The sequence below is a fragment of the Miniopterus natalensis genome, chromosome 7 (assembly GCF_054644295.1).
Source record: "Miniopterus natalensis isolate mMinNat1 chromosome 7, mMinNat1.hap1, whole genome shotgun sequence".
Taxonomy (NCBI): Eukaryota; Metazoa; Chordata; class Mammalia; order Chiroptera; family Miniopteridae; genus Miniopterus; species Miniopterus natalensis.
In genome coordinates this window covers 32,753,014-32,772,083 of record NC_142087.1, presented here as the reverse complement: position 1 = coordinate 32,772,083, position 19,070 = coordinate 32,753,014, and the positions used below count along the sequence as shown (strand labels likewise).

At 44.7% G+C, this 19,070-nt stretch overlaps 1 protein-coding gene across 1 annotated transcript in view; it reads left to right on the top strand.

Annotated features, from left to right (window-relative positions):
- NETO1 (neuropilin and tolloid like 1) overlaps window positions 1-19,070 on the top strand; it is a 71,526-nt gene that overhangs the window by 44,239 nt on the left and 8,217 nt on the right. The window contains exons 5-7 of the mRNA XM_087818903.1: window positions 2,667-2,708; window positions 2,825-2,952; window positions 10,202-10,430. Coding sequence (XP_087675029.1) covers window positions 2,667-2,708; window positions 2,825-2,952; window positions 10,202-10,430 — 399 coding nt within the window. The remainder of the gene's footprint in view (window positions 1-2,666; window positions 2,709-2,824; window positions 2,953-10,201; window positions 10,431-19,070) is intronic.

Genomic DNA, 19,070 nt, shown 5'->3' with positions numbered 1-19,070 from the left:
TTAGATTTAAATTTATATTTTTAAAACTGTATTCAAGTTGCTTAGTGGAGAGTAGACTGGGGCGGGGGGAGGGCGAGGCAGGTGGCAGGTCTAGAACCGAAGACAAGTCACTCAGTCACCTTTGCTGTGACTCTATGTAATAGTTTGTCGTTGCCCTTGAACACCTGGGCAATACACTGACCTTTTGTATTCTTACATTCGGTGCAGGCTGTTATTAAACATCGCTGTGTTGTTTATTTTTGTTTGCTTCCGAGGGTCGTATGGGCCATTAGTTACGGTGATGGCGATATGACTGGTGGCTAATTCAAATGGAATTGCAGAAACGATTTTTTCCTAATTTTTTTTATAAACTATCAGAGCTCTCACCATTAATACAAGACAAAAATAAATGTTCAATTCCCAGAACTGGCGTTTCTCTCGGCATTGTCTGGCATGAGTTAGAAAATGACAAATGTTCGCTTTCAGTGGAAAATGGAAAACCAGCCCCACCTCCACACGACCGTAGGGCCAGCCACATGAGGCTGAAACATTCTAACGGAAAGGAGAGAGCGACCAGGGATAATGACTATTAAGCATCACTCAAAACAGCGAAAAGACCACAATGAATAATAAAGAACCTGGATAACTGAGGTGGGCAAGCTGGATGCAAAATAGGGGAGCATGTGGATGGTCACGTCAGTATCAACAGAACTGCCCTGTGGTGACAACCAGTCTGAGTAATTCTGCACAAAGCATGCTTCTGTTTTAGGTACAGTAGATATTAAATATACTGGGCTTGAAAGAATAGCGTAATGTCTATTGATTTAGATGACGGGGAAAAACCCTACTGGGGTGTCCTAATCCTGAGTAACACTGTTGTCCTCATTCCAGCTTCTTTCATGGAAACTGCACACAGGTTCTTCTTTCTTTTTTACTTTTTCCAGAAAGGTAAAAAACAACTTTTAAAAAGAGTTATACAGAGGAATCTGTATCTTGATGCCAAATTTATGACCACTTTCTAATCACGTCCCGTAATAAACTGAGTCTACATAGCAGGCGATGTAACTGAATTGCAGGACGGCTGACCCAGGCCTTCGGTTCAGCAGATCCGTGCATGTTACGGTTTAACAGGTACACAGACGACTACCTGTAACGAGCACCGTCGGCCTGCAGCCTTGGGTTTAGGGCATCCACGCTCACAGGCACACGGAGACGCACACTTAGGTGCCCACGGATGTACACGCACACACAGTCCTAGCATCCAGAACTAACCCCTCCAGAAAGAGCACCGTCCTTTCTGATCTCAGCCCTAGACGACCGCTGAGCAGTGCTGGAAAAATACAGGGTGGGGCAAAAGCAGGGTTACTGTTGTTAGTGTGGAAAATGACATAATCACAGATAAATAATAATACAGACATAAACTGTGTTTCCTGCACTCATAAACCTACTTTTGCCCCACCCTGTATTTCTAACTTTATAAAATTTTAAATTTATAACTAACATCATCATAGTAGTCAAATAAAATTAAATTTCAGACTCATCTTTTAAATTTGGCATCACATGTCTCTAAAATAAATGATAGGCTTTGAAACCTCCACTCATAAATAACAGAAAACTCCAGTTCAAAGTGGCTGAGACTAGAAGGACGTGTATTGTTTAAAAAGCAAAAACCCTCAGGGCAGTGAGACTCCAGCGTTGGTCGCTGCAGAGCCCCGGAGACACAGGTAAGGACTCCCACTTCTCCAGGTCCCCGTTCTGCTCATCGTGAGCTCACCTGCCAACATCGCGGGGTCACGGCACGTGGTCCCAAAGGGCCCAACAGGAACAGGACGTGACATGAACCAGAAAAACTCTACCTGCTTTGTCTCTGTTATTATTGAGGAGAAATTTCTCACAAGCCCTCCAATGCGGCCGACCTTCCTATCCTGTGGCTGCACGCCTGTCTTCTCAAAATCAGTTCCAGGACATGGGAGGGAGACCGCCACTGGGGGTTTCTCACGTCCAAGGACTCCTCGGGGGCTCCTGAGAAGTCAAGCTTCCCCGACATTCGTGTGCAGAGATGATGGACGGACACCTGGGCCTGCTGTGGGCGGAGGGGAAGCCAGGAGACGGGGTGCTGAGCAGACACAGGAGAATCTGGGGGCCTTAAAAGCCAAAGTGGTATGAAAAGTTAGGGTAAAGATTTGATGAAAAGGAGACGGTAGCCTGCAGAGGAGAGGGGCCTTAAGTTTTATATCTTAACTGTGTGCTGCCAATATTTGAGTTGAAAATTGTGTTTCAACAGTTTACAGAATCTTAAATCAGATGAAAATAGTTGTATCTAGAATAGGTGGAAGTTTACCCAAACCTTGAATTATCTGTGGATATATTTTACAAAACCATCTATTGTCCAATTATGGAGTTAGAGATAAAAAGTAAGATTCGTATGTGATTATTAGAGGGAAGACAGGCATTGGAAGGTTTATAAAACGATTTGTTTTGTATTGATAAAAACTCTGTAGTAATAACGTTATGTTACGTGAATTAACATTTCAGCCTTAATATTATGCAGTATTGATTTAAGCATGTAATTTCCCCTAATGTGGGTTTTTAGGCAGATTCCTGCATCATTTAATGGTATATAACTCAGCATCATTGTAAGTAATAAATGCAGAATAAGATTAATTGTCTTTTTCTCAATTTTTAAGATCCTGACTTTAAGGACCTTGGCGTTTTGAAACCATTACCAGGTTGGTAACGTAGATATTTAATACTGTTCAGAGGCCTTTGTTTTGTGCTGTGAAATATACTTTTGGTGTATCATTCAAGCTCCCTTCTTGTGTTTCTTTGGCATTTTGTTATTTAGTGTGTGAGTTTGAGATGGGCGGTCCTGAAGGAATTGTGGAATCTGTACAAATTATGAAGGAAGGCAAAGCTTCTGCTAGCGAGGCCGTTGATTGCAAGTGGTACATCCGAGCACCGCCACGGTCCAAGGTCAGTCTCAAGGTCAAACCTAGACTTGAAGGTCCACGTGGGGAGAGTCTGCAGCCCGCGTAGCTTCTGGCGAGCGGGGCGTGCTCAGTGTGCCCCCACATGCGGTCATTGTGTTTGGGTTTTGAAGTGCAACTTGTCCACCCCTGTCCAGTGTAACTTTCGTTCATAGATAATACGGAGATGTTGCTGAGATCCTTTGAGACCCTGAACAAGAGACTCTACCGTAGCTCCACTCCTCTGAAAAATGGGTGGAAATGTTATCCACAGCAATGGTTCTAAGTATAACTAACTACACTTATGCTTTTTTTAACCTAAAATCATTTCAAGGGAAGAAATTGTCCAGGGCCTACAAAACCACGGATGTCTCACATATAAAATAGGCCTGGGGGAAGGCTGGGGGCCTGAGGCGAGCAGGGCCGAGAGCATTAGCCACCCAGGGAAGTGTGTGCGGCAGGAAAGGGATGCGATCGGATCTGTGTTCTGGGAAATAGTTTTCCCTGTGAACTAGGGAAGAGGGGCCAACACCGCAAGCAGAAGCTCCTCTAGGAAGCCCTGGAGGTCACCCCGGTGGCGGAGACTAGCTGTGACGGCAGACAGGTGAAGGGAAAGGCTCCGCTAGGTACAGCCGCATCTGGTGGGGGGGTGTTCAGGCCGGGGAAGTAAGAGTCACCTTTGAGGGAGTCGGCGTTTCAGGAAAAACTTTGTCTTTCTTCTCTTGATGTCCCCTCCTAGGTCTCCGGGGTCTGCATATAATTTGGAAGTGTGTAGCCTTTCCCCAAACTGCCAGTGTGGAGACTCAGGGCACGTGGGCCACCTCCTGGCTTTTGCATTTGCCGGTCGTCTTGCATCAGAACAAATCTTTGAAAATATTAATTGCATAGCAAAGAAAGGCAGTGATCCCTCCTTCAAACCAAACCAACCAACCAACCAACAAAAAGACAAAAACAAAAATTATTGGTGCCATAAAACAAAACAATAAAAACAGGCTATTGGTGCCATAAAACTCAACCCACCTCCCCGATTTTAAAGGAGCTGAGTTGCTCTGTATTAGGCTCTTTGACGTAATCTGTTGTTTCATAGGCACATGCTATTCGTTTTTCTTAAACTTGATGAATGAAAGATTTTTTAAAGTTGTGTTTTTTTTTCCAGCTGGACACATATGATTCCCCCTTTATTGTCACAGCCAGCATCTTTGTCACTGTCACTGTTACAGAGGGGTTTTTATGGACTGTAAACACACACTGCTTTCTGCCAGCTGGTAAATAGACTGTCTTTTGTCCAATCTCAGAACAACAATACCCTGTGTACCTGTCTGTTTATAGATTTGACATTCTGTGACCCAAAGGGGAAGCCACCTGCAGAGCCAGACAAAGATGGCTCGATCATGACAGGCTTTCTCTGTTATATTAAAGGTTACAGGATAGGGAGTGGCTTTGAATAAGTGGAGAAAAACCAGAACTGGAGGTGACTGCATATGCGGGCTCCCTATTTCTATGCAGTTCCTAGCAGCTTATGAGAAAAGACAACCAAAGCACAAATTGAACTTGAACTGGCGCCTGGTGAATGTTTCAGTGGTAACTGGGGATCAAAACATACTGCTTATTTGGGTTCTATTAAAATGTATGTCAAGCATATATGTTGCTTCCCAGCCTTTGGACAAGTAGAAAATACAATATCGGATACCGGCTTTGTGTGAGAACAGTAACAACAGATGGTCCCCTCTCATTAGAATGTGACTGATCCAGTTTCTTAGAATTTGGAAGGCTGGTCGGGGAGCTCTGGAAGCCCATTGCTCCTTCGCTTCTCGGACAGGTGAGTGGGCTGAGTCCGGATGATGAGGTTTTCTCTGGGTCAACAGCGGGACGCAGGGAAGGGCCTCTAAGCAGCTCTTCGGTATCCATGTAGGTTCTAGAGGAAGGTGATGGGTGGGTATCACGCGGTCTAGTCCTGGTTCTGGCCCAGAAGGGACCGTTGGGTGATCAAGTCATGGTGACTACTTGAATGCTTGTCAGTGCCAGCAAAATGTTTTGTCACCCAGTTAAAACTCATGGAGAAAGTAGACTGATGTCTGTCTAGAGAAATGGACTTGGGGGTCAATCTTCCAACTTTCCAAAGACTGTCAGAGGACAGGAATGAGAAGATTAGGCTAATCTGCTTGGTTTTAGATACTGCAATGGGTTTGAATGCTCAAAACCAGAGAAATACAGCTTTTGATTCAATACAGATACAGTTTTTGGTTTTTGTTTGAATAATGGAGCTGCCCAGAGATCAAATGAGATTCCATAGGAGGACTCCAAGTAGCGTTTGGCAGGGATTTTGTGTAATAATTAAAAAGTCAAGTAAATTTTTGGCCCAGATAAGATTCAGCTCCTTCCAAGACCAAAACTGGATGAGTCTGGAATGAATGCCTGCCCAAATATTTGCTTAGTTAGTAACAGTGCCGAAGCCAGATCTTCACCTCCCCAGTCCCAGTCCAGTCCACAAACCACACTATTCGGAGAAATTGTCAAATTTGTTAAGTCAGGGAAAGAGTTTAGTCAAAGACTTATAAAAATGCACAAATGGGGATAATTTAATGACTTTAGGTCTTGGGAGAATATAACTCTAGCTTTTAGTAATTTACCCATCATTTTAAACTTCACAGTAGTGTTGAATATGTTGTTCCCTATTTCAAAAATGTTTTGAGTAAAATATAAAATAAAGAGAAAACTTGACAAATACAGTAAGTCAGTATTTCACAGCGAGGTTGTGTTAAAGTTAATTATGTGTTGAACTTAATTGTTGTAGGCAGAATCTTAAAGATGACCCCTGAGATTTCCAGCCCAGTCCCCAAGACTGTGAGGAAGATAAAATATCACACACTTGATTATGTTAAATTCCTGGCAAAAGGGATTTCGCTGATGCAATTAAGGTTCCCAATCGGTTCACCCTGAGTTAATTAAAAGAGAGTTTATCCAGGTGAGCCTAATGTGATCGCATGAGCTTTTTAAAGAATCAGAGTTTTCTCTGCCGAGAGCGAAGGAGCAGTCAGAGAGCCTGAAGAGCTAAGACTGTTTTCCAGACGATAAGAGGGTCCCCGGCAAACGCTCAAGAAAACGGGGGCTGCAGAGACCTGGATTTCCTGCCTCCCTGTGCGCCCCTAACGGAGACCAGCGTCCAGCCGACAGCGTGTTAACCTACAGAGATGACGGATGGGAGTGTGTCAGGCTGCTCTATGTGTGGGCATTTGCTGCAGAGCAAGGAGAAGACTAATTCAATAGACAGGGTAGAAACTGTAATGGATCACAGCGATGCGCTTTGGGGTCCTAGGGACTGAGTTTGCCCTTGTCGTCTTGGAAAAGAGAAACGAAAATGGGGTAAACAAAATGAAAAATGTCACTGCCTCGGTAACTACCAATGAGAATGTCACACGGTTCAACTGTTTTCAAATGATACCTCCGTTTTCCGCTGTCGGATTTTGGGAAGCTACCCAGATGGGCTTTTTAAATGTTTGGTATTTGTGTGGATCAGAAAATCATTTTAATATTGTCCTATAGGATTTGTTGTAGAGTGTGTGTTTTCTCAATGTTCCAGAACAGAGGTTGATGTTCTGGTTTTCTTCTGGATGCTGCTGCCCCCCCCCCCCAAATTTGTGGGGTGTCCCACTGGAAACAATGAGGCCTGGCATGTCCAGTCTCAAATCAAACAGCAACTGCACAAGTCCTGGCTACACAGTTTTTAGAATGTGGCTTTATTTATCAAAGTACAAAGTTTTGAATCCGTGGGGCAGTGTTTCTCAGGCTGTGGCATACTTAATTTGTATTTATCGTGGAGACAACCTTTCCAGGGAGTCTTCAGTAACTGCCCCAAGCAACATGTGTTTTGTGCCTGTCACTGTGATGTGAAGGGAGGGGCCCGGTCGAATGGTCAGCCCTAAACGTTCGTGAATGGATTACTTAGCAAGTCGTTAGCCAGGTTTACGTGCTGTGAGTATACAGAGGGGATCCCGCTCTCCTTATTAGTGTGATGGGAAGACAGATATTGCTAGGAATTGCTATGTGTTCCGAAGCTCCCCAAGTCCCGTTTAATAAATCATTTTGTCAGCCCGAACTCTGTGATTGATTAGAAAGAAGAATGCACCCAGACGATTCACCGGGAGGAGACTGTAATCAGACTACGATACTGGAGTTTTACGCGGTTCTGTCGAACGTTTCATCTTTTATTCAGCAGAGACTGAGCAGCTCTCTGAGGTCTTCTCCCCTGAGCGAAAGCATTGTCCTTTGGCTCCCTTCCCCTTGCTGATGTTACGTCACGAGCTTTAAGCTGCGGAATATTATTTGAATCATAGTGCATGGGGGGCTTGTGTGTGAGGTCTGCCCGAGTGAGTGTGGGGACGCTGGGCCTCTGCTTTGGTTAATGGCATTTGCAGTAACAGCCCCATACCCAGTGGAGCTAAATACCCACTGGCATGTTTTCTTTCTTTTCTTGATGGGTAAAAAATAAGTTTAAAAAAAATAATTGAAGCCAGGCCAGCACGGCTCAGTGGTTGAGCATCAACCTAGGATCCAGGAGATTGCGGTTTGATTCCCAGGCAGGCCACAGGCCTGGGTTGTGGGCTCGATCCCCAGTGGGGGGCATGCAGGAGGCAGCCGGTCAGTGACTCTCATCACTGATGTTTCTCTCTCTCTCCCCCTCTCCCTTCCTCTCTCTGAAATCAACAAAAACATATTTTAAAAAATAATTGAATGCTTTGAATAGTAAAATCTCGTGACTGTGATTACTCACTTCCCCTGTAAAGAGGGTTCTGTCTCATAAGAGTGGCCTTTCACTGCAGGAGGTACTGAGACCTCGGTCATTGCAGGTCACAGAAAGATGCAAATCAATCACCTTCTAGGAAAATCTGGGCCCTCTCTAGAACTGTCACCTGAGAAAATGTGGGTCAGATGCGCAAGCTGCCTTTCTAACTAGCAATTTTCTCGAAAATCACATTATCTCTTGAGCAGATGGAAGACAGCCGTAGATTTCAGAGGGACACGTTTATTTTCTATGTGCCTCGTTTACGTCTCCATCCTCAATGTGCCTTCACCCCTTCAGGAAAAGGGAGATGGCTTTGCTTGTTTATATTTTAACTTCCTGTATGGAATAAAAGTCTGTGAGAATTTTTAAAAATGTATGTGAGGCTGTGCCCTGTGATACTAAGGGGCACATTTTCAGGATGAGCTGAGTTCAGTTCCACTCCTACGGGCCTGTGTCCCTTTGAGAAAGTTACTTAGTTTTTCTAAACCTTGCTTTTCTCATTTTAAGATGGTTATGACAAGTGTTCCTCATAATTCTATGACATGCTGTCTTTTGCTTTTATGTCATAGTTTAGAGTTACATTATAAACATATTCTTTTGAGAATTATTGCATAAAAATGATAAAATTTTCCTTGGTTCTCTATAATTAGCATTATATGCAGCACTTGCAACACTGGCATATAGGTGCCCAATTAACATGTATGTGGTAGGTGTTGAGCAAATAAAGTGAATAAAGAGAAACAGAATTTCCAATCGACCATTGAACTAGACCCTGAAAATTCATAAGAAGTTGGTAGACAGAGAATGGAAAATGCTTACTTTTTGTAGAACTTATGTCATGTACGTGAACTGTGCTGTTCAAAGATAAGAAGGGAAATTTGCCAGTTTATGGCTTTTAAACTTTTTTTATTTTAACCATTTGGAAGCCAGTTGAAGATTTTAGTATGATATTAGGTTTATTCTTTAGAAAAATAACTTTGACAGGGAAAGGCATGGGGGTGGGGGGCTGGAAAAACACCCAGGACATTTGGGAAACTTGAAATATCACAGAAATGTCAGTGGAGGTGGAAAACCACTATTCTGAGGGTGAAATTGATAAGAATTAATGCCCCATTCAATGAGAACACTGAGGGGAAAAGGGAAATTTGTTTTAACTGAAATAATAAAACTTACCAATGCGGGGCAGGCATTCTGGGGCTGGGGAAAAATTGCCTTATAAGATTCACAGATAGTGAAGCAAAATAAAAGGAATACAGGTGATGAAAGAGTTGAATTTTTAATTGGGTCCCCGTCTTTAGCGTGTATGTGCTATGTCAGTAAGAGGACATGTAGGAGGGAGTAGCATATAGTCGTTCACGTTTCAAAAAAGGTCTCACGCTGCGGAGACGTCTGTGTGGAAGGCGCCTTCCTGATTCCAGAACCTGCCCAACGCCCTTCTCCTGGGGCCTGAGCTTCCTCAGTTCGACTCACGTCTTAGTGTCGTGATTTAATGGGCACACATTTCCATCCCTGCCCTTGTTCTTGTGTTTTCAAGTGCCTTGAATAGTGTCCGAGGCCAAGTAGGGGCCGGGGGTAGATATTGCTGACTTCATGGGAACATGGGCAAATGGCTTCTTTTTACATTTGCCGTTGGTTGAGTGAATTGCTTGTAATGTTTAACGTGCATTGGAACAGAGTCAAATCTTAACTGTGGACATTAAAAGTATGTGTGAAGCGTGTGAGCGTGCGGAGGGTTATAAACCAAGGAGCAGGAGGGACCTCATGTCTAATTTCCAATTTATATCGTCTGAGTTTTTTCATTTGAATATGACAATAAAACTTTATGGAGTTGTTGGGAGTCTTTAAAAATAACCTATAAAGTAGGTTGCACAATAGTTTGTACTCATCAAATGTTAATTTAATTTGTATTTATGTGGACTTAGCTAAATGAGTTTTCTCTATATTATGGTGAAAATAATTATAGGTTAGCTGGCATATATATATGTGTATATATACATATACACACACACATATATAATACATATTCTACCTCAAAAGTGAAATACTTTCAACAAAGCGAAGTCAGAGACGACCTTTTGGTGCTCCTCTGTTTTCCTCTGTATTAATACACATCATTTATATCCACACACTTCGGAAGTAAGCGGAATCCGTGGGGCTTGAGCAGGATCGCATCGGGAGTCTCCAGAACACACTTGTGCTGGTCCGAATGGAACAGCATCAGCCCTTCCAGACGAGTTATGAGAAGTGGGATCATTTTGGATATAAATCCTCAGCCGTGGGAAATGGGACGTTTACATAAAGAAAGGGCGATAGCATTGGAAAAACGTGGAACACAACGCGAACTTCCCCCGCCGCCCGGGGGGTAATGAGTTGCCGTCGGGACCGTCCTGTGAGCCGGGGGAAGGGGGCCGGGCACGTCCCGCGCCCCTTTCGTCTCTGATCCGGGCGCGTTTCCCTTCCTTCTCTGTTGCAGATCTACTTGCGCTTCTTGGACTACGAGATGCAGAACTCGAACGAGTGCAAGAGGAACTTCGTGGCCGTCTACGACGGCGGCAGCGCCGTGGAGGACCTGAAGGCCAAGTTCTGCAGCACCGTGGCCAACGACGTGATGCTGCGCACGGGCCTGGGGGTGGTGCGCATGTGGGCCGACGAGGGCAGCCGCGGCAGCCGCTTCCAGATGCTCTTCACCTCCTTCCACGAACGTAAGCCCCGGCCGCAGGGTGCGCCCGGCCGGCCTTGGGGGCGGGGGAGCCCCTTCCTTCCCGGGGAGCCAGGGGCAGGGGAGTTCCGTGGGACGCTCTGGGGACGCGTCTGCACGGGCGCCGTGGCCTTGCCGGGACAGTCCCCGGTGTTCGCCCGGGAAGCGATGAGGCCCCTGTCGTTGGATGGGCTCTTACAAAGCTTATGACACTGACACAGCAGCTTCTGAGGGAGTTCGAGTGTCAGCCTTAAAAGACGACATAGGAATATTTGGTGGGTCTCGTCGGTGAGCTTCTCTTGCAGTCCCGTTTATTTCGAATAGGTCCGTGCCTGCGGAGTTTCCACTCAAGTAGGCAAAGAGGGAGAACTGCTTGGGAAGGGTGTCAACAGAGAATGTTTCAGAAAATATTTAAAATGGCACAACGGGTGATGCCCAGGCTTAGGGCAAGGCACAGCAATTTTAGAAAGCTGCTGTTCTAACAAATATTGAGTCATACCAATAGATATCTGTTTGGGGTGTTCTTTGGAAACCCTGAATAATTCATATTTAATAAATGAATGCAAATAGAAAGTAATCCTCAGAAGTTTACCTAAAACAAATGGGCACCTTGTAATTTGAAGCTATACATTTTTAAATATATCTGAAATGCCAAAGATTTCTCAGTGATAGGCACAGCAGCCAGTATTGTTTCAGTTCATAAATGCTAAATCCATCAGACAGTTCTCTCATCCAGTGAGTACATGTTTGCGTCTTAAGTTCCTCTCCAGACGCCCAGCTGGAGACTGCTAGGACTGCAGACGCGCTGAATGCCACGCGGCCTTTCTAAATCCCGACACCGTCATGGAGAGTGTTAAATGACTTGCCCGGCATTATCGCGGATTTAAACAGCAAGTTCCATCTATGTCTTTATTTCGGCAGTTGGTCAAAATGCTAGAAGTAGTCCATCTTTATTTCAGCAAGGTATTTGGCCAACCCCCCCCTAAAAAAAAACCAAACAAAAGAAATTCTTGTCATTTTCTTGAAGAAATTCAGACTGTAGGTCCCTTTCAACTCTAAGATTGATGAAGATCAGTGATCTTTAAAAGTTTCTTATATAAGAAATGGTGAATGACATCATGCTGTATATATTACTAGAAATGTTTCTATTTGAGTAAAAGGTAAAAGTTTCCATGCATGTAATTACATTATTGCCAGAAGTCATTCAGGTGGGTGGACTTTTAATGACTAACCCAGAAGAGTCAGGACTTTGGATGACTAACCTCATGGGGAGAAATCACCCTGTACTTTATGCCCCTGAGCGGCGGATGGATGATCGCTCTCACTAGACCATGAGTATCCCAGCGGCGGTCTCCGCGGGTATCTCCATTCCCTTTCTTATGAGCCCGAATCTCTATGCCTGTCGCGTTAGGCCTGCCCACCGCTGTGTGTTGGGCGTTGGGCAGGTAGCTTGTTTCTTTGGATTCGTGAGTGTACACATGGAGAGGAACTGTACCCCAGGGACTGAAGGTCAGGCTCCTGCAAGGTCTGCTCTCAGGAGCCTCACTTACACCATATTTGGATGATTGAGATGGTGACAGTTTGGATTTTGAGCTGGTAAGATTAAGATAAGATTCTGGCCCAGCCGGGCGTGGCTTAGCAGTTAAGCGTCGACCTAGGATCCAGGTGATCAGAATTTGATTCCCGGTCAGGGCGCATGCCCGGGTTGCAGGCTGCAGCTGATCAATGGCTCTCTCATCATTGATGTTTCTATCTCTCTCTCCTTCTCCTTTCCTCTCTCTGAAATCAATAAAGATATATTTAAAAAAACAAAAAAGATGAGATTTTGGACTTAAGAGTTGATGTTGTAATGGGGTAACACTCTTGTGAGCCTTGGGAAAGGGTGGATGTATTTTGCATCTGTGATGGAGATGAAGCATTGGGGGCCAGGGGGTGGGTTATGATAGGAGGCATTTTGTGATGACCCCAATATTTTCAATCCCGGTGTACAAGCTATGTATATATATATCCCTCCCCTTGAGTGCAAGAAAAACCTGTGAATATCATGGGGTATTACTCCATGATCATGTTATATTATATGGCAAAAAGGCTATTGTATAAGTAGTTAAGACCCCTAATCACTTGATTTTGAATTAACCAAAAAGGAGACTTTCCTGGTTGGTCTAACTATATACAAAAAATATTGGTAATAATTTTTATGCCCTTTTAAAAGGTGTAAAGGTCAGGAATGAAGAAGTCAGAATTCTGAGCTGAAGCAAACACTCCTTCTGGCCTTTAAGGATCCCACTGCCATGTGATAAAGAAGGCCATTTGGCAGAGAATGGTGGGTGGCCTCTAGGAGCTGAGAATGTCCTCCAGTTGACAGTAAGAAACCAGGAACCTCAGTCCTACAACCCCAAGGGACTGAATTCTTCCGATAACCTGAGTGAGCTTGGGAGATGCCTCATGCTCCAGTTAAGAGCCCAATCTATGATTCTTTGCTTCCAAAATCCTTGATTTTAACCTTTTGAGACCCTAAGGAGAGAACTCACCCAACCCAGACCTCTGACCTACACAACTGTGATATAATAAATGGGTTTTGTTTTAAGCCAGTAAGCTTGTAGTAATTTGTTAATCAGCAGTAGAAAACTAAAACATTCATTTAATGTGATGGATAATCCAAATGTCCACCTATATATGCTACTCAATGTATTACTTAAATATATTAATCAATATATCATTATTTGTTAATGTATTTTTATTCCTAAATGTGGTAGGTTAAGATACGTAGAAAGACAAAACTGTAGGCAATATAAGAAAAATATTCACCCCAACATCAGCTTGACCTTAAAGCTGAGTAGCTGCTACGGTTTTATTAGCCGAGTCATCAGCAAGTTTTCATGTCGATTCTCTTTGTATTCCTCCATCCTCGCGCTTGTTCCTTCAGTAAACACGCCGGCACTGATGGCACCAGATGGGTAAGTCGGCTGTTCCCCTGAAGGTGCTAGCACACTCATTCAGAGAAGTTCAAGGGTGTGACTCACTTCAGGAGATGTTCAGTTTCGGCTGGTATCCTTTCCTCACTCCCCACACACTTCCTCATTTACTTACTAAATGATCTACTCTAACCCATATTCTAAGAGGCCCAATTCTCTCCTCGTAGAGTGTTTTTTTCCTTTTGTTGTTTAGTTGGATGTTATCTTTTCCTGTCTGGGACATCGTTGGACCTGCCATCTGCCTCTTGTGCACATAGTTTGCATTCTACCCTGGATAGTGCAAATTCCTAATTTTTTAATACACAAATAAAATTGATGTGTCACCTCAATTAACTAAATTTGATGGATCCTAAGTGGAAAAATGTGTAGAGGTTATAATCTGATAATTAATGTGGAAGCGCACAGAGTTCAGTAGCACTCTGCGAATATATACATCAAAAAATATTGATAATACTCAACTTGCAACAATATTATTTAGTTTTCCTATTAGAAAAAGCAAGGCCAAACATGTTTACAAGTTTGGGCTGAATTCTAAGATCAAAAGTCATTGTATTTATTATGTAATTCACCAAGGAAAGAAAATATTACATACTAGAGGAAGCAAGGTTACCAATCATAACATAGACTAAAATGTAAATTGATGTGCTTTTTTTTTTTTTTTTTTTAAATGTCTTTATTGATTTCAGAGAGAGGAAAGGAGGGGGAGAGAGAGAGGTAGAAACATGAATGATGAGAGAGTCATTGATCGGCTGCAGCCCGCAACCAGGGCATGTGCCCTGACCGGGAATCGAACCCTGATCGCCTGGATCCCAGGTCGACGCTCAACTGCTGAGCCACGCCTGGCCGGGCAATTGATGTTTTTTTGATACAGCTCTCCATGCCTCACCATTATGAGTTGCTTTAATTAAAAAACTATATTAATTCAAAAATATTTGCTTACATGTTATACAGCCACATAAATAACATATGGCATAGATCTAAATATCAGCAATACATAAAATATGCTGGAATAATTGTGGAATGTGTCATATTTTGGCACATCTTTCTAAAGTAGATACATAACTGTGGATAAACAAAAATATCACTGCATACAAATATACAAAATTTAAAATATGCATTAATGTATAAACATAGGTAAAATAAAAAGGGAAACATTGAACTGGAGGACAATTGGCAACATAAAGGACAGACAGTGGGCAAATATTGTTATGGTTTAAAGAATAAAGTTTGTGTCAGACAGTAAGAAAAAGTTCTGTAAGCTTAGCAATAGAAAGTGGGGCAAATAAAGTGAAAAAATTAAGTCACAGAGAAGCATAAACAGCCCTTGGTGGAGGAAACCAGCACTTCTACATACGGATAGACAAAGACGTGTAAGTTCAAATAGGAATGAGGCATCACTCCCTTCTCTCAAACTGTTTTTAAAAACAGCAGTGAAATACCTGCTTCTGGAGATGGTGCGGTGAAGTGAAGGGATATGGACGCTGCTAGGAAAGTAAAAGTTTTCTAAAGGGCAGCTTAGCACAAATATCAAAATTCTAAAATAGGTAAAAAAAAAAAAAAAATAGGACCCCATCTGTTGAGCTAAGAAATTAACCTAAGAGTATCCGCTGGTGGTGAATGTTTGGGGTCATTTGAAAAGGGGAGATTGCCTGAGTGGCTCGGTACAGTCGTCCTTGAAACATATATAAGGTTTAACTGTTAAAGTGATGGGGTAGATGATACCTCCTGACACTGAACTGTGTTAGTTTATTGAATTCCTTAGAAAACTGCGCGGAATTGTCCTCGAACCCTGAGATCAACATTGTGGTTAGTAAAGCGGGGACCTGGCGGGGATCCCATGGGCAGGAGCCAAGGCAGCTCGTGCTGTGCAATTTTTGGTGGGATTTTTGGGTGTAATATTCGTCGGCCTCCGATTCGGCTGCGCGGCCGGCCCGCGTCCCGCCTGCCCCTGAACATGGGCAGTTTGCGTGGGTTTTATGGAGATAGACGGTTACCCTGGAAGGTCAGCCTGGGCCTCAGGGCCCCAAGCCTGCGGGGGCCCCTTTGTGCTCCCCTCTGATGGTCGTTTCCCGCACGTGCTCTCACCGGGGGCTGGCGCGTTCGGTGGAACCGCGTCTAAACCGACAGCTGTCATCGCCGTGCTCGCCAGGCGTGGAAACGAGCCCGGGCCGCGTGTCCGAGTCCCAGCAAGAACCAGGGTGTGCACCCCAGAGAGACAGGAGCCGCCTCACTGCGATTCTAGTCGCGTCTCGTTGCACCCGATGGATAAAATCGGTCGCGTGCCGACCCCGGGTGGGCATACCCGACCCCGGGTGGGCATAACCGACCCCGGGTGGGCGTAACCGACCCCGGGTGGGCATAACCGACCCCGGGTGGGCATAACCGACCCCGGGTGGGCATAACCGACCCCGGGTGGGCATAACCGCAGCGTGAAGTGTGCGATAGCCCCCTGCACTCAGGCTGCAGCGGTTCGAGCTCGATGCGGTCCGCGCCCTGTGTCAGGACGGGAACGGTCTCTGTCCGTGCAGAGGGGGCTTCTCTTTCCTTTACATGATGTTTTTGTTTTGTTTTGTTTTTGCCACAGTAGGAATGTGCAATTTTAGCAGAAATATTGGGGGAGATCTAATGGGAGTGGTATTAATTTGAAATTTGCGAATGTCTCGTATTAAAAAAGGAGATGGAAATATATCTTAATAATACTGGGTATTTTGACCCATAACCAAGTCACATTGGAACATAGAGTTTTAGAGGCAGGTATTGATTTTTCCAAAAAAAAAATATATATGAAGATGATAAAGGAGATGAAGTGAAGGTGCACAAATCTATTTCTGGCCTCAAATCTGGTCCTCATTTTTCAAATACAATGTCAACTCTTCTGATTGCATGGCCCTGGGGCCACTTTAAGTTTAGAGCAGGTGGCAGGGGAAATTTTCCACTTACTTTGAGAAGAGCAAAGTGGAACTTTCATGTTGAGGTTATTTCTCATGGCCACATATGTATGCTCTACATTTGCTTCATCTGTATTAGAACACTCCTGTTAGCAGTGCACTCAGCAGCAGGCTGTGCACACATATAATAATCTTAGGCTCTGTTCTCATCTCTTAGGCCCCAAAAATGATGGGCTCTCGAGCCCCCAGAGTATCAGAAAGTTTTAATCAACTTCTTCAAAGCTGATCAGAGCTGAACTCAAGAACTGTAGCGGAGACGTGTGGCTGTTCCCCGGGCCCCCTCCACACGTCCCCGTGACCCTTTCGTTCCGATGTAAGTCGGGGGAGTGGGGAAGTAAAAGAGCAGATGCAGGAGCCCACAGACACGTGTGTGAGTGCGTGAGCCTGTGTGTGTGCGTTTACACATGCACGTGTGAGTGTGAGTGTGCATATGAGTGTGCGTTTGAGCCTCTGTGTTTGTGTATGTAAGCCTGTGTGCGCGTTTATACCTGCACACATGGATGTGAGTGTGTATGTGAGTGTGTGAGGCTGTGCGTGTTTACACATGCACACATGGGTGTGAGTGTGTATGAGTGTGTGAGGCTGTGTGCGTGTTTACACATGCACACATGGATGTGAGTGTGTATGTGTGTGAGGCTGTGCGTGTTTACACATGCACACATGGATGTGAGTGTATGTGAGTGTGTGAGGCTGTGTGCGTGTTTACACATGCACACATGGATGTGAGTGTGTATGTGAGTGTGTGAGGCTGTGCGTGTTTACACATGCACACATGGGTGTGAGTGTGTATGAGTGTGTGAGGCTGTGTGCGTGTTTACACATGCACACATGGGTGTGAGTGTGTATGAGTGTGTGAGGCTGTGTGCGTGTTTACACATGCACACATGGATGTGAGTGTGTATGTGAGTGTGTGAGGCTGTGCGTGTTTACACATGCACACATGGATGTGAGTGTATGTGTGTGAGGCTGTGTGCGTGTTTACACATGCACACATGGGTGTGAGTGTGTATGTGAGTGTGTGAGGCTGTGCGTGTTTACACATGCACACATGGGTGTGAGTGTCTATGTGAGTGTGTGAGGCTGTGTGCGTGCACACATGGGTGTGAGTGTGTATATACGTGTGTGAGTGTGTGTGTGGCCGTGCACACACAGGCCAGCACAGGGGGTGAGCTTTTGAGGAGCCCCACAGTAAAGAAGTTAAAAGGGAAGGCTCCGAGGAAAGCAGGGGCCACGGAGAAGGTGTGTGGAGAGGAGATTTGGGCCGGAGGCTGGGGGACCTCAGGAGGAGCGCCTGACCTTAAGCCCTAAGCTGTTGCTTAATGACATGATTTTTAAGGGGAAATGGGATCAAGCGTCACTTCTGTTTCCAGATTTTCTTGAGGAAGCCTGATGTTCTTTGGTTTTGAACTGATCTACCAAGATGGTTCTATTAACCATAAAGCACAGACACCTCAAAGGTCAATATTTCCGAGAGAAACCTGCCACTTTTATTTCCATTTTGTTTTACTATTTCCTGAATAGTATTTAATGAATTTCTGAATTTAAAATGAAATGGAGAGAGGACAAAACCCAACTCTAACAGTTAGAATGAGCATTAGCACCTTTAGCACTGTAAATTAAAAGCCTTTGACTCACACAGTTGGAGCAGCATTTAAAACCATGCGACATGACACAGAAAGCTGATGACACATCCTCATTAAGCCCCAACATTACAGCATAGATGCTGTATGATTCCTTATGAAAATTTTAAATAAAACTTCCTCCGTGCTGAGAGTTGCGGCAGCCTTTGTTTCTCTTGTGCTCCCTTCCCTCGTTCAGAGGTGCTCAGAATTATTTTGGTTGTCTCCTGCCAAAGTCTTTATTTCTTAAGAACCCGGAATAAATAGATATAAACGTTGTTGACCCCGGATAGACCCATGGTTTAAGCACCAGGATGGGCTGAGACACGATTTCACCAAAGTAGGGTGCAGCCGCCCCCTCGCGGTCAGGATGGGAACACGCGGGGCTGGGAAATGGAAAGAAAGCAGATCGTGGGCCGGCCGTGCGAGTTCCTCCGGTTTTGAGCGTTGCTTCCTCAGCTGCCGTTTCATTCCAAGTTTAACCTTAACTTCCAGTTTCTCCCGGGGAGCCTGAAGGTGCTGATTTCTCAGAGACGATCTTTGCGTGCGGGATTTTGAGCAGAATTGGGCCTCTGCGGATGGTGGAAGGCGTGCTTTCTCCGCAGTAGTAAGAGAGCAGGGCAGTGACGCCGAGGCTCCGTTGCCCAGAGGGTCACAACTTGTGTTGTGTCGAAAACCGTGGCACCGGGGTCAGTCCTCCTCCCGCGACCCACGCGTCAGGTGCTGGGCTCTGGGACAGGCAGGCACGCAGCTGGCCGGGGTCGGACACCCTCAGTCATTTTTACCAACTAAGATGATCTGCTGAATATTTACGACAGGCCGAAGGGTGCTCAGCCGTATAAAAGATTTTAAAAAATACAAATTTTTTTTTTTTTAATATATCTTTATTGATTTCAGAGAGAAGAAAGGAGAGGGAGAGAGAGAGATAGAAACATCAATGATGAGTCATTGATCAGCTGCATCCCGCAACCCGGGCATGAGCCCTGACTGGGAATCGAACCCTGAACGCTTGGATCCTAGGTCGATGCTCAACCGCTGAGCCATGCCTGGCCGGGCAAAAAAATACCAATTTTAAAAAGCCACGCCCCTGGCCTCAAAGAAC